This window comes from Engystomops pustulosus, chromosome 2 (assembly GCF_040894005.1).
Source record: "Engystomops pustulosus chromosome 2, aEngPut4.maternal, whole genome shotgun sequence".
NCBI lineage: Eukaryota > Metazoa > Chordata > Amphibia > Anura > Leptodactylidae > Engystomops > Engystomops pustulosus.
In genome coordinates this window covers 130,196,117-130,210,364 of record NC_092412.1, presented here as the reverse complement: position 1 = coordinate 130,210,364, position 14,248 = coordinate 130,196,117, and the positions used below count along the sequence as shown (strand labels likewise).

Here is a 14,248-nt window from a genome sequence, read left to right as displayed (position 1 = left end):
TTCTTCCGTTTTGTCTCTGTGATGCGTCCGTTTTGACGCCTTATCGCCTGATGAGTACAATAAGGCCTATTGGTTTTGAAGGAATTATTTGCAATTAGATTGAAAACTGCCTGAAGAATCATATCCAGAGAGTTGTGGTCAATGATTTCTACTCAGAATGGTCACCAGTTATGAGTGGTGTACCCCAGGGTTCTGTGCTTGGCCCAATTCTATTCAATAATCAGTAATGATATATAGGTAGGAATTAATTTCACTGAGTCTATTTTTGCAGATGACACCAAGCTGTGTAGTGTAATACAGTCTATGGAGGATGTTCATAGGCTGCACGGGGACTTGGACAAACTGAATGTTTGGTCATCCACTTGGCTAATGAGGTTCAATGTGGAAAAATGCAATGTTATGCACCTGGGGGCTAATAATCCACATGCAACATATGTTCCTTGGGGGAGTTGATCTGGGAGAGTCCCAGGACCTGGGTGTGGTGGTAGAACATAAATTGAATAACAGCATGCAATGTCAATCAGCAGCCTCAAAAGCCAGCAAGATCTATCTTGGGATAAGGATGTAATATTACCACTGTATAAGGCATTGGTTTGGCCTCACCTGGAATATGCTGTCCAGGGTATCAGTATGAGGAGAGATTAAAACAACTAAATTTATTTAGTCTGGAAAAAAGATGACTAAGAGGGGACATGATTAATTTATACAAATATATGAATGGTCCATACAAAAAAAAACAAGGTTTAATCACCAGAGGCCGCATGTTTTTTTTACTATGAGAACTGTCAATCTGTGGAATAGCCTGCCTCAGGCGTTGGTCACAGTAGGGACAGCAGAGAGCTTCAACAAGGGTCTGGATGCCATTTTACACCTAAATAACATTGACGGTTATTTTATATAGAATTGTTTTGCCCAAATCCCTTGTTCATCCAATCCCTTCCCTTCCTTGGTTGAACTTGATGGACATGTGTTTTTTTTCAACCCTATAAACTATGACGTGAATACACCCATAGAAATCAATAGTTGAGGCATCCGTGTATATCACTGAACCACGGAAGTGAAAAATAAAGCAAATGTGAAAGAGCCCAGCCTAAAAGAAAAAGCTGCTTTAATGCAATACAAATAGAATAACACAATCACTGGCCTCAGTGTTGACCTCTACAAACAGCGCATCACTAATCAGGCCAGTGGCATTATGTAAAGGTTACTGCTGAGGCCAGTGACTGGCAGCAGTACTGACCTTTTCTCAAATGGCACAACACGTAATAACACGAGGATGGGGAGGAGTCATGTGTGGTTTTTTATTGCAAAAAATACTGCATTCAAGCAAGATAACCCACTTTAACTGGCCAAATTAGCCTGTTGAAGAATGATATCCAAAAATAATAGCTTGTACTGCCATAAGCACTCACAGTTAGCATTGGCATACAGTCAGCAGTATAGTCAATTCTCTGTGTTGGCTCATTGAGCATCTAACGCAATGACGAGTGAAGTTCTCCGCTGGGTACCGGAATGTCGTCTCCACCGTCTCGCTTCCGAAGTCCTCCAAGCCTCTGGTGGGTCTCCCCGCTCCATATGTGGACTTTGCAGATGTTTTTTGAGAGAAGCAAGCAGAGACTTTGCCACAGCACCGACCCGACAATTGCCCGATTGACCTGCTGCCGGGCACATCTCCTCCACGGGGTCGGGTGTACCCACTGCCTGTGCCTGAAACCGCTGAAAGTGAATACGTTAAAGATAATCTACAGAGGGGGTTCATATCTAAGTCCTCTTCTCCTGCTGCTGTAAAAAAGGAAGGGTCACCCCATCCATGCATAGATTATCGTGACCTAAACATAATCACCGTGAAGAACCGCTATCCTTTGCCGTTGATCAAGAAACTCTTTGAACGCTTACTTGGAGCCAAGGTCTTCACCAAACTAGAACTCTGTGGGATGTATAGCCTTATTCGGATCCGCAAAGGTGATGAGTGGAAGACCGCTTTCAATACTCGTGATGGGCACTTCCAGTACCTTGTCATGCCGTTTGGACTCTGCAACACCAGCTGTTTTTCAGGAGTTCGTCGAAGACATTTTCAGAGTCTTGCTATATATCTGTGTCGACGATATCCTGGTGTTCTCCACATACCTTGAGTTCCGGCAAGTCCTCAGTCGTTTAGGAGGCAATCACGTTTAAGCCAAACTTGAGAAGTGCCAGTTCCACCAGAATTCATCTCTGACAAGGGTCTACAGATGGATCCTGCTAAGTTGTCTGCGGTTCTTCAATGGCCTTGCACTGTAGGACTGCGTGGAATACAGAGATTCCTGGTCTTCGCCAATTACTACCGGCAGTTTATTCTGCACTTCTGTTTTCTTGTGTCTCCCATTGTGACACTGACCAAGAAGAGCGCCAATCCCAGACTCTGGTCCCGGCGGTTAAAGAAACCTTCTCTAGTCTGAAGTCAGCCTTTGCCTCGGCCCCAGTTCTCACACAGCCTGATATGGAGAAGCCTTTTCTGCTGAAAGTTGACGCCTCCTCAGTAGGAACTGGAGCACTCACACAAAAAGGGCCCAAGGGTCGAACTCTCACTTGTGGGTTCTTCTCCTCCGCAGAGAAGAATTATTCCATAGGGGACCGAGAGCTATTGGGCATAAAACTCTCTTAGGAGGAATGGCGCTATCTTCTGGAAGGAGCTAGTCATCGGTCTATATCTACACCAACCACAAGAATCTCCTATATCTCCAGACTGCTCAGCGTCTCAATCCTCCAGAGGCTCGCTGGTCCCTCTTCTTTTCTTGGTTCAACGCCTTGACCCACTTCCGTCCATCCGAGAAGAACCTTGAGGCAGATTCCCTCTCTCGTGCCTATGATGTTTTTGGGGAAGAACCGTCTCTTCGTCATATTGTTCCCCCAGAACGACTAGTGGTTGCTGCTCCTGTAGATCTACGGCAGCTTCCTCCTGGCAAGACTTATGTCGGACCAGCTCTTGGAAGAGGATACTGACTTGGGGACATTGCTCTCATGTGACTGGGCACCCTTGGGTGCAGAGGTCTGTTGCTCTCTTATCTAGCTATTACTGGTGGCCAGATCTGGTCAAGGACGTTCGAGATTTAGTGAGTTCCTGTGCTTCCTGTCCCCGTAACTAGTGGTCACGTCTCAAGCCTGCAGGTCTGCTCCTGCCGTTGCGGATACCCACTCGCCCGTGGACTCACATAGCCATGGACTATTACTGATCTCCTAACTTCTTTCGGTAATACAGTCATCTGAGTGGTAACGTATCAGTTTTCCAAAATGTCCCACTTTGTTCCTCTGCCGGATCTGCCATCAGCTCCTCACCTTGCCAGTCTGTTCTTTCTGTACATCTTCCGGCTTCATGGACTTTCCCTGCACATCGTCTCGGACCATGGGGTCCAGTTCGTTTATCATTTCTGGGGGTCCCTGTGCGATCAACTTCAAGTGAAGCTGGACTTCTCATCTGCATACCATCCGCAGTCCAACGTACAAGTTGAGACCCTGGGCTGCTATCTCCACCATTTTGTCTCCACCCAACAGGATGACTGGTCCACTCTGCTGTCTTGGGCTGAATTCTACTACAACTCTCTGGAGTCTGAGTCTGCTGGTGCCACTCCTTTCTTTGTTGTTTACGGACCACATCCATGCCTACCTCTTCCTATCTCTGCGTCTGCTGATGTTCCTGCCATGGAAGAGTTGATAGAAGACCTTGGGGCAGATTTATCAAGCTGTCTAAAAGTCAAAATATTCTTAGTTGTCCATGGCAACCAATTACTGCTCAGCTTTCATTTTACCAGTGCTCACAAATATTTTAAAGGGGAGCTGTGAATGGTTGTCATGGGCAACTAAGAATATTCTGACTTTTAGACAGCTTGATAAATCTGCCCCCTTAAGTCCATCTGGGAACAGACTCGTCAATCTCTACTTCGGACATCCACACGCACCAAAGCTCAGGCAGATAAGAAACACAGACTTCCCCCATTTATTTCTCCAGGTGATAAAGTGTGGCTCTCCTCCAGATATGTCAGGCTGAAGATTCCAAGCTATAAACTTGGGCCACGTTTCCTGTGTCCCTTCAAGGTGATGAAGCGCATCAAACCCATGGCATACAAGCTGCACCTTCCTCCCACCATGCGCATTCCGAACTCCTTCCATGTCTCACTCCTGAAGCCAGTCATTTTGAATAGCTTCTACTGACAGGTACCTCGTCAGGTTCCTGAGTCTAATGCAACTGAGGTCTATGAGGTAAAGGAGGTCCTGGATATGATGTTGGTCAGGGGAAAGCGATTCTTTCTCGACGACTGGAAGGGGTTCAATTTGGAGGAGGGGCTGGGAGGACAATATCCTGGACCAGGAGATTTCTCCAGCCTAAGAAGAGGGGGAGGCCAAGGGGGGGGTCATTGTCAGGGGCGCTCCCGTCTCAGGCACAGGCTTTAGAAAATTTAAAGGGCCAGCGCACCGTTAATTGGCGCTGGCCATTTCCCAGAATTCTGTATAAACCTGCAACTACCTGCGCACCCTGCCGGATCTTTGTGCCTTGTGCCTTAGAGAAAGCTTTGCTCCTATGCCCTGCGCTGTTATTGTTATTTCCTGTTGTGACCCTGGTACTGTTCCTCACTATGCTCCTCTGCTGCCTGCCTTCACCTATTGCTGTGTCCCCAACTCTGATCCCATGCTGCCCGTCCTGACCTCCTGTCTGTCCCCCACGATTCTGCTTAACGTTTCCGTACCTCGCTTTCGCTGCCACGATGGACAGAGTCGCACCTGTGGAACGACCTAGTGGTAGCATGCCGCAACAATTCCAACCCGCTTTGCGTCAGGCTTTGGTGAAAACTGGGTGTCAGCTTACGTCATCGTCCATGGTGGTCCAATGGGTCCACTACCCCTGAAGCTTTACAGTAGCTAATAGCTGACATCCCAGTGTAACACTAGCAGTCGTTCCGATCACAGGTGTTTAACTGTTAAATGCCACCGTCAATGCGATAGCGGCATTTAACATGCCTGACAGGGGGCTTTTCCCATATGGACCCCAGGGCAGTGCCTATAAGATGCCACCTGTGACGGCATCTTAAAGGCAGTGTCAGTCTATGCATGTACATAGGCTGACACGGCTTATACACTGCAATACATCAGTATTGCAGGGTATTATCATGAACAAGCAAATAGATGATTGCTTGTTCATGTCCCATGTTGGAACTAATAATAAAGTGAAAAAAATCAAAATAATCAAAATAAATTAATAAAAATGCACATAAGCCCCATAAACACATAAAGAGACATATAACGCAAAAAGTCTAAATCATAACACAAACCCCACATGTATAGCATCACTGCATCCTTAACGACCTAACGGTCTAAAAGGCAAACATCCCTCTTTCCTTCTACTGTGCGCCCATAAAACATTTTATATACACATGTGGGGTACTTCTACACTCATGAGAAATAGGTTTACACATTTTGGGGGGTTATTATTTTTTTTTTATCTTTTGTGGCTATAAAAAATTAGGAGTAAAATTACCATTATAGGAAAATTTTCACCTTTTTCCTTTTTAAGTCCTAATTAAATCAAACAACTTTATGGACACATACACATATTACACCTTGCTAAATTCTCTAAGGGGTGTGCTTTCCAAAATGGTGTCACTTGTTGGGGTTCCCCTCTGTTTTGGTAACACTACGGCTCTCTAAATGCATCCTGACAAATGTAAAGGATGTCTGTCAAATTTGGCTTCTAAAAGGCCAACGCAACTCTTTCCATTGTGAGCTTCACTGCGTACCCATACATTTTATCTGCATGTCTGGGGCAATTTTATACTTGGGAGAAATGCTAATACACATTTTTGGGGTTGTTTCATTTTTAGTGCCTTATGGGATACGAAAATTAGCCGTAAAAGTGACTTTTTTAGGAAAATTTTCATCTTTTTCCTTTTAGGGACCTAATTGAAGCAAACACCTGTAGGGGCAAAAACACATACAGTATTACACGTTTGCTAAATTCTGCAAAGGGTGCACTTTCCAAAATGGTGACACTTGTTTGGGTTCCCCTCTGTTTTGGTACCACTAGGGCTCTCCAAATGCATCCCGACACATGTAAAGGATGTCTGTCAAATCTGGCTTCTAAAAGGCCAAAGTCCCTCTTTCCCTTCTGAGCCATACTGTGTACCCATACAACACTTTATATGGGGGTTGTTTCATCTTTTATCTCTTGTGGCTTACAGAAATTTGGGGTAAAAGTGACTTTTTTGAGAAAATTTTCACCTTTTTCCTTTTTGGGGCCTAATTGAATCAAACACCTGTTGGGGCAAATACACAAATTACACCTTGTTAAACTCTCCAAGGGGTGTACTTTCCAAAACGGTGTCTCTTGTTGGGGTTTTCCTCTGTTTTGGTACCATTAGGGCTCTCCAACTGCATCCTGACACATGAAATTTTTTCAGCCATATATGTCCTCCAAAAACGAAACAATGCTCTTTACCTTCCAAGTGCCCCCCTGTGCCCGTACAACAGGGTACAGTGACAAAATGGGTATTGGCATACTCAGGAGGAATTGCACTAAACATTGTAACATGCATTTTCCCTTTTAACCCATTGTGAAGGTGCAAATTTTAGTGTTCAATGAATCTATTGTAAGATAAAATTACATTTCTGTAATTTCACTTTCATTTATTTGCACCCTCACGAAACGCTCATAGGGTTAACAAAATTCCCAAAGGGTGTTTTTAATATTTTGAGGCGTGTAGTTTATAAAATGGTGTCATTTGTCAGGGGTTTCTGTCATGTGGGCCTTATAAAGTCACTTCTAATTTGACCCTCCAAAAGTAGGTTTTGATGATTTTCGTGAACATCTTAAAAATTGCACCTAAAGTTATAAGCCTCCTAACATCCTAAATAAAGGAAAAGATGTTTGAAAAATGATGCCAAGCTAAAGCATACATATGGAAAATGTTAGTTATCAAGTTATTTTAGTGATATGGCCAACTTTCCACAAAGTAGAAAATTTTGAATTTGGAAAACATTGTTTTTTTCAAAATTTTCGGCAAATTTCCATTTAAATACTAAACATATTGCTTAAATTTCTAAACCAACATGAAGTACAATGTGTCACGAAAAAACTATCTCAAAATCAACTGGATATGTTAAAGCGTTCCAAAGTTATAACCACTTAAGTAGACACGTCAGATTCTAAAAAATGGGCCGTGTCAGGAAGGTGAAAAGTGGCTTCAGGGTTAAGGGGTTAAAGGGGTTTTCCCACAAACTAAAGTTAGGCCCTATCCAAAGGATCGGGCCTAACTTGCTGATCAGTGGGGGTCTCACGAAAATGAGGGGTCCAATGGGGTCCCACGTACCTCCGTCGGACCCCATGTTGTTCCGTCAGACTAATGGAGCAGATAGCCGCGCATGACCATCTGCTCCATTACTCTCTATGGAGCTGACGAAAATTGCCGAGCGCTGCGCTAGATGATCTCCGTCAGCTCCATAGAGTTTAATGGAGCATGCACGGCCGTCTGCTCCATTAGTCTGACGGACCCCTAGTTTTCACGATCTGTGGAGGTCTCAGCACTGAGACCCCCACTGATCAGCAAATGAGGCCATATCCCGTGGATAGGGCCTAACTTTAGTTTGTGGGAAAACCCATAAACTGGAGATGTCATTAAGGGGTTAAAGAACACTTCCAAGAAGAACAGAAAGGAACAAAAATGGGACTGATGAACTTTCTTCTGCATTCATTTTGAAAAATTGCTGCAAGGGTTTAACAGTAATGTAAAGGGTTTTTGTGATTTGTACTGGGCAACTGGAACAACACAGATAAAACAAATTTATAGCACATTTTAATATATTAATTTCATAAATGCTAGAATTCTATGAACCCATCCATGTAAGCAACATGTACACATTAGTGTACACATTATTAATGTTAATATAGGAATAAACTGCAAGTGCATATGCAAGTTCTTAGATGTATACCATATGTTGTGGTCATGGATCTGCATAATTGATCCTGCCTTGGGCTCTAACAACTGGCCTTACTATGCAATGATTTCTTTCCACTTTGAACAATGTGTTGAACCTCAACCTAATAAATAATTAATTTTCTGTTAATTGTGGTATGTACTTAGCAATACAATGTTGCATCTTTTTCTTCCAACCCATCTATAACCCACTCCTGTTTCAACAAAACATCAAAATTACCTGTCCTTCGGCAACAGTCTCTGTATCAATAATAGTGATAACTCCTGGTACAAGTGGACTACGCCGGGTGTTGCTATGTGTTGATAGGTCTTCTTCAGAAGATCCTGCAGGAAGTGTACCAGTAAGCTGGGTAACCACTTTTCCAACCATTGTAAGTCCTGTCTTTAGAGTCTATAATAAAATAAATATATTGTAATATAATGTAATAAAATGAAACAATACATCATTAAGCGCAATGTAATCTACGTTTGTCTAGGTAAGCCAAATATCCTGTATGCAAAAAAATGCAGAAGCGTGACATGTTAACTCAGCCAACATTAATGTTTGGTCATTAAAAAGAAGATTTACTCTACCATAAATAACAACCATTAAAAAACTGAAGCTTTCGGGTCTTTAACCAGCTCCTATGGCAGATTTATATCCTACACAACTGACAGTTGATTTTCAGAACTTTCAGTAAGATACTCATCTTGAAAAATGTAAGTTTATGTAATCCGAAATAAATGTTCATACAGTTATTGCACATGATATAATAACATATAAAGAGGCCATCAAATAAAATGAACATTTTACATTACATTTACATTTATTGTTAATACAGATTATTCAACAGAAGAAAAAAATAATTAAAATAATTTGTAAATATTACAATTTAAAAATAATAATTAGAACATGAGGCCATGAATTACCTTAGTACAAAGAAAAGATCTAATATTTCTAACCGCAACAAAATATTGCAAACAAATTAATCACCACTATAGATGGGTTGCAAAATTTTAACTTTCTTTGAACTTTTCCTCATTTGTAAAAGTTACAGCCACAGATTTAAACATATAGGGGGTCATCTATCATACAATGGTGCTCGTGAGCAGCCTCTTGATGTATACGGAGGGTGGCTGCGCAGTGCTTTATTTCTACACCAGGTCCTACTTGGTGCATAAATAAGCACAGCAAGTGACTTTTAACAGGAACGTCCCGCACTGGCTCACTCCTCTGCCGGTGATGTGGAGACACACCCATTGATGCTTCATTGACAAGGTAGCTGTGAAGGTAGCTAAGAGGCAATGTTTTCCTTATCCCATCCTGGAAAACATATTTAAATATAGGACACTTTAAAACATGAATATGCTTTTATTTAAGCTATTTCATTTTGGCTTTGGTTGTTTGTTTAGGTTTGTTGTCATCTAGATGTGCAAAGCTGGTAGAGAGTAGGAACATCCCTCAACAAACTTTCAGTGTCATTGTAGATATAGATGATCTTACAAGGTATTGACATAGGGGGACTAAATACATATGAACAAACACATTTGGGGGGAATTTATCATAAGTCTCTTGGAGGAGAACTGTTCTAGTTGCCCAAGGCAACCAATCAGAGCTCAGCTTTCATTGTCCCATAGCTGTAAAGCTGAACTGTGATTGGTTTCCATGAGCAACTAGAACAATTTTACCTCAGTTTTTTCATTTGCAAAAATTAGCACTATACTATCATTACACTTCACAAATATTTTTTACTATGTGTTTCCCTATTGCATAAAGTATTAATAAAAATGCATAGGATTATGGTTGGAATATTTAAAAATGAAAAGTTCAAGTGGCTTGGACATCATATGTAAATTAAACATTTTTTAGACAATGGGCATGTTCCATTGCTGTAGCCGCATAGGCAACATGAATTTTTCATAGCAGTAGCCACCTGGGCAACAAGCATGTTCTATAGCAGAAGCCCCCTGCTGGTTGCAGGTATATCTATATTTACCTTTCCTCCTCTCCTTATTCCTTTGTGGTCGACGTCTATCTCCTGCTCTTTTTCAGCTTGTGCTCCCGGCTCATGTCACTTGTGTTTGCTGTGTTAAATGATGATGATAGAAGCCGGGAGCACAAAGCCCTTGTTATTTCCACGATTCAGCCCTGAAGTCCATGTTAAAGTCCCTAAACCTCCATAAAGATAATATAATATATAATACATAAATTATACAATGATTTGCAAAAAATGTGTAAATGTTGCACATCTGATGTGAAACACTTAAATGAAACACTATCTCCTCATCGTTGAAGGACTAGAGAAAAGGTCAAAACTACATAATATCTATAGCTGTCATTAACCAGCACTACAGTCATTTAATACAACCAAAGAAGTAAAATCCTATTAGTTTTATTTTGTATTTGCCAATTGAGCCTTTAGATTAGAACACAGGGAACCACTCACAAACGATGATTAATATAGTATGCTTCCAAGCTTTATCACATCATTTCATCACTTGCTAATATTTGTGAGTTGACCTCTCTAAGACCCATACCTTAAAAAAACTATATATCTGGGAACAGACTGGAGCCTAAAGTTTTGTGTTACACAAAATATTAGAATGTCAGCAAAATCACTCACATGCAAACAGTCCTAATATGGATAAGATCTACAATTTTGATTTGCAATTTTAACTAGAGTTGTGCAAGTGTAGGCTTCTTGCAGGATTTATAGTCTATATTTGTATAATATGTATTCAAATTGTATTATCTATAACACACAGATTAAAAATGACCTGGGTAAGATTGCAAAGCTTTGGCGTTGGTGGTTAAATGATAAAAACCTACAGATCTTACCATATCCTTATCCTCATGTTCTCTCGTTATGATTGGAAGACAGTAATACATATAGAAGAATGTTCCAATGTTATAACAGTGACCAATATGATAACACTTTGCCTGAAGAGCCCCGGGGGGTGTTACCAGAGTCTCTCCATGCTGCAACTTCACAGACTGTGAAACTCCCTCTGTCTGATGTAATCTCACTGCAGTACAGGACATTTCAGCACACAGTGGAAGAAGGAAGTGCACACTGTAGCAGCCTGTGAATCTGCAGCATGGAAGGGTTCTGGTAAAACCCCAAGTGCCCCTGAGGGTAATTGGCATATTTTTTAAAACTTGATTTTAGAAGAAAGGAGGACATGGATAACAAATATAATAAGATTAGTACAGTGCATCTATCAGTAAGTACCTATGGTGAGAGGTGGTCATGTGTACTACTACTCTACTTTTATAGGGAGCTTAAGGGATAAGCATTGTAATAGAAAACATTTCTTTAATGGATTTACACACTCAACAGACACTGTAGTAAATGAAGTGAAATGAAGCAAATGATGTAGACTTTTCAGATTAAAATACACAACAATGCATTTAAAAAATAGATAAAATAAAACCCTGGCAATAGATTGTGCCTAATCAGACATTTAAAAGATGACATTTTCAAAGGAGGATAACAGATGAATTAGTTTATATTACCAATGACTTTAGAGTCAAAGTAACTAAATTTGGAGATTGAAAAAGGAAGAGGACAGACCCACAATCCCATGTGACCTGGGGCTACATGGCGTCTATGAACATTTAAAAGCAAGGCCGAGATTGCAGGCGTCTGCAACCAGGACCAAGCCACAGATCAATCGTAACTGTTTTGTTTAGTGCTAAAAACTCAAACTGCAGTGATTAGAAAACACATTAGTGTTCATCAATTAGCAGCCAAACGTTTGTTTTAATAATTCATAGGAAACGACTTGCACAAAGTCTGTTAGTGTGTTGTCAGGAAAGCCTCAGAAGGGCCAACAGCGTTCGGCGCCACTTTGTATTGACGGCAACATAAAGTCAGGAAGCTTAGTTAACTCATTATTATCCCACATTCAGAGCATCTTCCTTGTAAAAGATTGTACTCATTTCCCTGCAGTTATCATACGCATATAAAAGCAGCCTGCAGCTATACTGAGTTACATTTTTAAGATGGACAAAAATATATGGTTAACCAAATTACTGAAAGATTAAATCACATATTCACTTAATAACAACACATTATACTGCGAGTGTAATGGCACATATTACACAGCAGAATGCATTATAAGCTATTATCCTTCCAAAATGCCATTAAAGTCTATTAAGACAATGCAGCGAGAAATAAACAAGATACATTTATTTCTTGTTCAATGCTTATACAGGCAGTCCCCGGGTTACGTACAAGATAGGGTCCGGAGGTTTGCTCTTAAGTTGAATTTGTATGTAAGTCAAAACTGTATATTTTATAATTGTAGATCCAGACAAAAAAATGTTTGCCCCAGTGACAATTGGAGTTTAAACATTTTTTGCTGTAATGGAACCAAGGATTATCAATAAAGCTTCATTACAGACACCTTACAGCTGATTATTGCAATCTGCGACTATAGTAAAGCATCCAGAGAGCTTCACCAGAGGTCAGAGGGGTCTGTCTGTAACTATGGGTTGTCTGTAAGTCGGATGTCCTTAAGTAGGGGACCGCCTGTACAGGCAGAATACAAAGGTGAAATTATTATTATAATAATTATTGTAATTCACACAATGTGAATTATATATTGAGTTAAAGAACACTTCCTCCCCATTCAAGTGCAGTTTTAATAGCTGAGATGCCAATGGCAGCCATTTTCAATACCAAAATATATATGGTTTTGTTTCTTACTGTATAGTTGATATTTTTTTAAAGCTAGTATCAATTAATGTTAAAAAAAACTGATTAGGATTAAACAATGTATGTATACAGGCAGTCCCCGGGTTACATACAAGATAGGGTCTGGAGGTTTGTTCTTAAGTTGAATTTGTATGTAAGTCGAAACTGTATATTTTATAATAGAAGTTCTAGACAATTTTTTTTCTTTTGCCCCAGTGACAATTGGAGTTTCAACATTTTTGGTGCTATTGGACCAAGGATTATCAATACAGCTTCATTACAGACACCTTACAGCTGATCATTGCAGTCTGGGACTATAGTAAAGCATTCAGAGAGCTTCACCAGAGGTCACAGTGGGCAGAGGGGTCCGTCTGTAACTATGGGCTTTTTGTAAGTCGGGTGTCCTTAAGTAGGGGACCGCCTGTATATACGCCTGCTTATTAGATATTGAAGACATGTTCTAATGATGTTTCAACAACATAATACACATAACACAGAAAACAAAAAACTTAAATGGCATTAAAAGAGCCAAGTAAAGCGCATCTGTTGAGGACCGACATGTAAATTCACAGTATAAAGGAACTGTTTGAATATGCTAGTGTCCCATACAGCTGCATAGTCAAGACAAAGGATGACCCAATGCAGTAAAATAAGGTCTATAAAAGTCACATATGGTGGAAATAAAGGCAGAAAAAAAGTTAAGATTATAAATCAGTGAACTGGCATGTTTGATGAATAGACTGGTCTGATTTGTTCTTTCTGTCTGCCTTAGTGACCTTTTGGCACCTAAACTTATCTAGGCTGCTGTATAAACAGTTATTTTAACCATCAAAGAATGAAATTAACCATTTACAGAACTAATAAATTTGCCAAATGAAGGTCACTAATCTAAACTAATCTAAAGTTTTACAGTAGAATATTCTCTGTATACATGAAAGTAACTAAAAAGGCAAGTCTGGGCCTGCCCTAAATCAATAGGTAGGTGGAAATCGAAAAGTTATGTTGTGCATCAATGCACCCATGTGCTCCAGTTTGTTGACCTCCTTTGGACACCCCAGCAAAAGAGTTACTCGCTTCCAAGGCCTTCTTCAGGGACATTTGGAAGATATGCCTCTTTTGCTTCTCCCCTTACCTCTTTTCTATCCACCCCACAAATCCCAAGATGTTCCTCATCCTTATTTGTTAGCTTCTGGGGTGCCCCCAATGTCCTGTATATTAGGGACCTTGATCATCAAACCACAAAGAAGTTGTTGACACTTGACAAGTTCAGAATGGCAAGCTACATTTACATAGCCTGAGATACTAAACCTTGGTGAATCTATATTGGGCTCACCTATCTCCTCTATCTCTCCATACTCTGTGTGCATTTGCTCACAATCCCCTACCTTGAAATGACTTATCTCTGATATCTACCAACTCCTCCTGCATAAAGAATATCCCACACCTACGAGAGATAAGTACATGCTTTAGTGGCAGCACTTGTTATGCAGGGCACTGTCCTCTATATGGCAAATTATATGAGATAAATGTAATATCTGTAATATCTATAAGGAGAACCAATATAAAATTTTAATGAACTGGTACTACAAAATTGAACTCATTCCTTAT

The 14,248-nt window shown here is 40.6% G+C and overlaps 1 protein-coding gene across 7 annotated transcripts in view; it reads right to left on the bottom strand.

The window, feature by feature from the left end:
- The window catches only part of BCAS3 (BCAS3 microtubule associated cell migration factor), an 818,800-nt gene that overhangs the window by 623,420 nt on the left and 181,132 nt on the right, over nucleotides 1–14,248 (bottom strand). For all 7 annotated transcript variants that reach the window (XM_072136426.1, XM_072136427.1, XM_072136425.1 and 4 more), the window contains one exon: nucleotides 8,182–8,352. In XM_072136426.1, the coding sequence (XP_071992527.1) occupies nucleotides 8,182–8,352 (171 nt within the window). The remainder of the gene's footprint in view (nucleotides 1–8,181; nucleotides 8,353–14,248) is intronic.